This window comes from Octodon degus, unplaced genomic scaffold, assembly GCF_000260255.1.
Source record: "Octodon degus isolate 3935 unplaced genomic scaffold, OctDeg1.0 scaffold00296, whole genome shotgun sequence".
In the NCBI taxonomy this organism is placed as follows: domain Eukaryota; kingdom Metazoa; phylum Chordata; class Mammalia; order Rodentia; family Octodontidae; genus Octodon; species Octodon degus.
The window spans coordinates 148,828-155,068 of NW_004524872.1; the positions used below are offsets into that span (position 1 = coordinate 148,828).

The window sequence follows — 6,241 nt, forward strand, 5'->3', positions numbered from 1 at the left end:
CAGAGCAGGAAAAGAAGCTGACACCACAGCGCCAGCACCCCTGGATGGTAATGGCTCATGCCCTTCACCCTCCCGGCTCTGCCACATAAGACACACCCTCAAAAGTCCTGCCCTAGCCCTCAGAAGCCCAGCCTCTGAGGCAAGGCCCACCCTTGGACTGCCCAGGTTCACTAAGCCACACATACCCCCAAACCCTGTCTCATCCCATTCAACTCCAGGGATGCCTGGGGGCAGGGTCACCTGTCCTCTGAGCACAGCAGAAGCCCACCCATCTTTCCAGTCTGCACCTCCAGGCAGGTCACGCCTCAGTGCTAGCCCCCTGTCCCTGCCTTGACCTGTCCCCTTCCTGCCAGGTGCCCCCCTTTATCCTCCCCCATACCCTACACCCCACCTCCCCATCTCCATCCCCAACCCCATGCTCCTGATGCTTGATCTCCCCACATTGGCCAATGCCCCTCTCCATATGCCTGGAAAGCAGCTCCCAGATTCCATGTCAGGGACTCAGAAGGATGGACACACATAAGACAGAGGATGGCCGCGCAAGGAAGAGGACAGCTCTGGGCTTGGGCAGGGAGCTGAGGTGCAGTTCCCGTGTTGACAGGCAACTGTGCTTGAGGGCAGCAGTGGCTTACTGATCCACCCAGGTGACAAATGGCACCACTGAGCCCACATTTGTGCCATTCCCCACTCTCAGATTTACTATCGCTGTGGAAAATGCAGCCCAGGGAGCTGGAGGGGGACCACAGAGCGAGCCTGCTTGCTATTTTCTGTTGTTGCTTTATGCATAGTTTTCTTTTTTCCACTGCAGAGGATTGAGCCAGGTGCCTGCACAGTAATCTACATCCTCAGAACCTTTTGCTTATTTTGTGACATCTTCGTGCTACACAGCCCAGGTTGGGAGCCAGCCTGTGATCCTCCTGCCTCAGCCTTCTAAATCTGGGGATGATGGCCAGCACCACCACACACGTCTTAGAGAGTCTTCTACATCTGTTATTCTGTGGTAAAAATTGAAAATTTCAATTGTGCTTTTTCAACCTAGGAACAGCTGTGGTGCTGCGCAGTGGGCCGTTTTCAGCTGTTACAATCCCACAGGGCTACCGCTGCACACACCTCGAACCCTGGACGGAAATGACATCTGCAGCGCCAGTGCACTAGATTAGCTGAAGAGGCGAGACACGTGAGCAACAAAATGCTGGGCGATATGCGCAGAGTGGCACAAACACGGCCCTTCCCCTGTGGGTAGGCGTGCCATGCTGATGAAGGGGCAGGCCCGGTAGGGTTAAGAAGCACATCCGTCCATTTTGGACACATCAATTCCAGTGAAAATTCAGCAGTACCTTAGTCCACCAAGGCTGCCAAATTAAATATGTTAGACCTCATAACTTATAAACAACAAAATTTATTGCTACAAGTTCCAGAGGGTGGCTTGTCCAGATCAAGGCACTGCAGACCTGGAGTCTGGAGAGGCCCTTTCCTCAGATGCTGGCCTCCGGCTGCCTTGGCCCACAGTGAGGCGAACGGCTCCCTCCAGGCTATTTGATGGGCCTTGGGTCTGCACATGGGACCGAGATCTTTCCACCCGATCTCCTCTGGGACATGGTTGCAGAGTGAACATTACAGACACCAATATTCAGCCCCAGAGCAAGCAACCTCATGTTGCATGCATGGGAGGTCGGCAGGCAGCATGGCCAGGTGCTGCTATGGTGGATGCTGGTGCTGGCTGACCCACTGGGACCTCACAGATGTGGAGCAACTCCAGGCCAATGGTGGCTCCATCCCTCTGCAACCCTAGTCCAGCATGGAGTCTTCCCATGGGGTCAGCAGACATGGGTGTTGTGCTGGGCACAGGGTTCTGGGAGGGTGGCACCAGGTTCTCACAGGAGGGATGCACACTCTGGACATGGCTCTGCCTTCTCTGCTGGCAGCTCCTCCCAGTCAAGATGCAGTTCCTAGCACTGTGGGGCCCCGACAAGGGCTCCATACCCACTGCTCTCACCTAGGGGTCTGGCCTGCTGGGAGTCTCGGCTGTGCCTTGAGAACAAGGGGTGGTTGTTGCCCAAGGCTTCTTGACTCTGGTCCAGAACCTGCGGCTCCTGGGGGAACCGCTGCCTTCTGGCCAGTAATGACTTCAACTCCCCAATTTCCTGATGTCCTTGCTGAGCTGGAGGAGGCCTATGCTCGGTGAGGTCACCAGGCCTCTCCTGGGAGCTACTTCCCAGGCCTACACACATCACGTTGGGCAGATCAACCATGGTCACTCTGGCTGCTTCCAGAAAGGTCTCATCCTCTGGGTCATAGGCCACCTCTGCCCTCTCCCTAGAGCCAGGCTTTTTCACACTGTGCTCCTCCCCTCTCTCAGCAAGTAGAATGTCAGAGGCTCGCTCCATGTTGTACCCTTCCTCTGGGTCATAGGGCCTGTCCTCCTCCTCCTCCTCTTCCTCCTCCTGGAAGCCATTGCTTGTCAGGTGACCAAACTGCAGGACAATGGGGTCAAGGAGCAGGGCTCCTGATGGCCTGCCCCAGCCTTTAGCATAGCAATCCTGCCAGGGGGTTGGAGCCAGGTCACTGCAGGGGGCCGGGAAGGAGCTCCCCTTAAAGAGAGTCTGAAGGATGAACTGCAGTGGTGAGGCTGGCTCTGACACCCTCCGAGGCACAGGTGACACTGCCCCAGGCACTGGTGCTGATGAGACAGGAGTGGGGACCCTGAAGGTAGCCCCTGCTGGAAGGGATGACAGTGTCTTCAACACAGGGACCTCAGGGGGTGGAAGCAGAGGTGGTGGAGACGGAGGTGGTGGGGTGCCTGCAGCAGCAGAGCAGGGCTGGCTCCTGGGGTACTTCCTCACAGACCATGGGGCTACAGGGAGGCTGGGGCGACCTGGTGAGTCCAGGGGAGCCTGCTTCTCCCATGCTCTGTTGAGCTCCCCCAGCTCAGGAAGGTGATTCAGTTTTTCACAAATGACTAACCCAAGGAGCAAATCTGGACGTGGTGACTCAAGGCCTGAAAAACAAAGTATAAGTGCAAGTTTTAAATTGAGATCTAGGACTCCACCTGTCCCCACCAATCACAGGAGCGATACTGAGCCTCAGTGAACCACAGGAGCTTCACTGAGCTGCTTGAGAGGAGAGAAACTCTGCTCCCTCACCCCTACCATCCCTGAATGGGAGGAGAGAAACCCCACCCACTGCCCCTATGCCTTTTAGGGAGCCTCAGTATACAGGAACCCTGGTACATAGCCCAGCTCCTACACTGTGGGTGAGGCAGCCAGTGCAGGAGGCACCAGGAACACACCAACCATCTTATCTGGAGGAACCTAGGGTAAACCTATTCTAACAAGAGGAAACACTTTGCATACAAACTCCTAATTTATGGTCAGTTCTGTTTTATAACTATAGGCTTTGCTCCTGTGGTCTAAAGTATAAAGCCAATATTTACCACAGTTTATCAGTTTCTACATTGTGCTTATTGCTAACTGTACTACTATAGCTAGGATGTCATATCTGCTGTCATCAGTTGTTCTCCCTTGTGCAACTATATTGACAAACTCCAGGATAATGTCATCACCACAGCCCTACACCAAAAGACTGGAGACTGATCCAAACAGAAAACAACATTCCATTCTTAATGAGCTAAAAAGGTAGGATCTGGGGACAGACAAAAACCAAAATCTGTTATGCTCAAAAGATATCCCTGAAATATAGACTATACCTGGAGAGAACACGGTATTAGTGATATAGCCACCTAGTACCAAATCTCACTCAAGTATAACCACAGGAAAAAAATACAATTTTTTTTAAATTTTAAAATGCAAAATGTCAAAAAGAAGGAGCAAACTACACTCTCTAACACCTCTGGCCCACCCAGAAACAGTATAATACACACGGACATAGAAGAACTTGGAAGTCACACACTTAAAATTGTTTTGAAATGATAGCAAATGAAGCAAAGAAATAATGCCATCAGGCTATAGAAGAAATCAGATCAGAAATAATCTCTCAGGTAAAAAAAAACAAAAAGGAACAACCACCCTAATGAAAGAGTTATTTGCCATATCTAAAGAAGGTATAGAGAAAAAAAGAGAGCACAGAAAAATGATGGAAACCTTGAATGAAGAATACAGGAAAGAATTTGAATGCATGAAACAGATTCAAACAGACATCCAGGAAATTAAAACTTTCACTGAAACCTAAACAAACCTCTTCAATAAAACTGAAAACAGACTTTCAGACCTTGAAAATAGTAATGAAGTTAATGACCACAAAACGAAAGATCTCTTAAAAATAACAAGGAACCAGGAAATAACAATTCAAGAGGCACAAGATAATGCAAAGAAAACAAGACTCATAGGTGTCAACAAAAAGCGGGAGTCCACAGGGATGACATTCAAAGATTATTGCAGTAGTAATAGCAGAAAATTTCCCAAGCATGGGGAAATAATCTGACATTCAGATAAGTTAGACATATAGAACTAAAGTTAGCTATAATCCAAACAAACCTGTACCCAGACATATAACAATGTCCCAGAAATTCAGCACAAAACCAGACTATTAAAAGTTGTTCGAGGAAAAAAAAAAACAGAATACATAAAAAGAAAAGCCCATCAGTATCACAGCAGATTTTTCAACACAAACCATCAAGAGCTCAGAGTGAAGTATTTCATATCCTGAAGAAAACATTTCCCAACCCAGATTGATGTACCTTGAAAAACGATCTTTCAAAATTAATAGGGAAATATTTCCAAGACAAAGAACAACTGGAAAAATTCATGACCACTAAACCAACCCTACAAAGAATACTGAAAGGTATTCTAGAGATAAAAGTGACCAAAATTTTAAGAAAAACAATAGAAAAGAACCACCAGGCAGGGCAAGCAATTAAACATAGGGGGAAAGCAAGGAAACAACAATAGGAAAATGACAAAACAAAGATAAGCCAACATATATCAGTTATAACCATTAATGTAAATAGCCTCAATTCACCAATCAAAAGAAACAGATGAGAAGAGTTGATCAAGAAACAAAATCCAGGCATCCAGCCCAAGCCCAGGCCCAGCGAATGTACGGGAGAGTTTGCCGATACCCTGCGCCAGTGGGACCTCTCCTGTCCAAACCCAGGCAAATGTGAGTGAGACCCTCTGCTGCACCCTTGGGACCCCCCCTACATTACAGAGTGCCCTCCCATGCCTGCTCAGTGAGTGAGAACTTCGGCCGCATTCTTGGGACCCCCAGATCCAGCCCAAGTTCAGGCCCTGAGAGTGTGTGGGAGAGCTTCCGGCTACAAACTACGGCCATGGGATCTGTAGGGTCCCAACCCAGGCACGCTGTGTGATTGAGACCCTCGGCCCTGCCCTTGGGACACCCCCACCACTACGGAGCCGCCCCCCATGCCCGCCCAGTAAGAACTTCTGCTACATTCTCGGGATCCCCAGATCCAACCCAGGCCCAGGCCCAGCGAGTGTTTGGGAGAGTTTCCCCACTTCCCTATGCCGCCTTGTCCCCTTCAGACCCAGCTCAGGCCTGGCATACAGGCCTGGGGTGGAACTCTGCAGCTTCAGTCCCTGCAGAGAGAGAGAGAGAGAGTAGGGTACAGAACCACCCAGCTAGTCCAGGAGCAGAACCTCTTGCCAGAGGGACACAAGTTCACTCCCAAGGGCTGCAGCAGGAAGGAGCTGAGCACAGCAGCCAGACTCAAACCAGGCACAGCTGGATAATTTCAAACTTTGTAGATCTGCACCTGAATTTCAGTAAGTGCTACGGTTGTAACTGCACCAAAGCTCTACAACAAAGGTCACAACACAGTGCTATACAAAATGACAAGAAGGAGCAAAATGCAATCTCAGACCCCAAGTCCACCCAAAACAAGTGTAGATGACACTAGCATAGAACAAATTGGGAATCACACAGCTGAAATCAATGAATCAATAGTGTCTGAAATAAAGAAACGACTACAGAAAGGTATAGAGGAACTCAGATCGGAAATAAAAAAGGAAATCTCTGAATTAATAGCATCTGCAGTAAAGAATCAAATACAAAAACATATGGAGGAAAATCGATCTGAAAAAAACTCTGCAGTAAAAGAATTAATAACTGCTTCTCAAAAAGACACTGATTACATCCTCTGGATCCTGAATAGACCCAGAGCGCAGGCCCAGCACGGAACCCTTCAGCAGAATTCCCTGCAAAGAAGCAAGAGGCAAGACCCACCCAGCTGATTCAGGAGCAGAACATCTTGCCAGAGAGACAC

The 6,241-nt window shown here is 49.4% G+C and overlaps 1 protein-coding gene across 1 annotated transcript in view; it reads right to left on the minus strand.

Annotated features, from left to right (window-relative positions):
- Nucleotides 1-1,949: 1,949 nt before the first annotated feature.
- LOC101591246 (death-inducer obliterator 1-like) overlaps nucleotides 1,950-6,241 on the minus strand; it is a 27,044-nt gene continuing 22,752 nt past the window's right edge. The window contains exon 7 of the mRNA XM_023707515.1: nucleotides 1,950-2,998. Within this exon, the coding sequence (XP_023563283.1) occupies nucleotides 1,950-2,998 (1,049 nt within the window). The remainder of the gene's footprint in view (nucleotides 2,999-6,241) is intronic.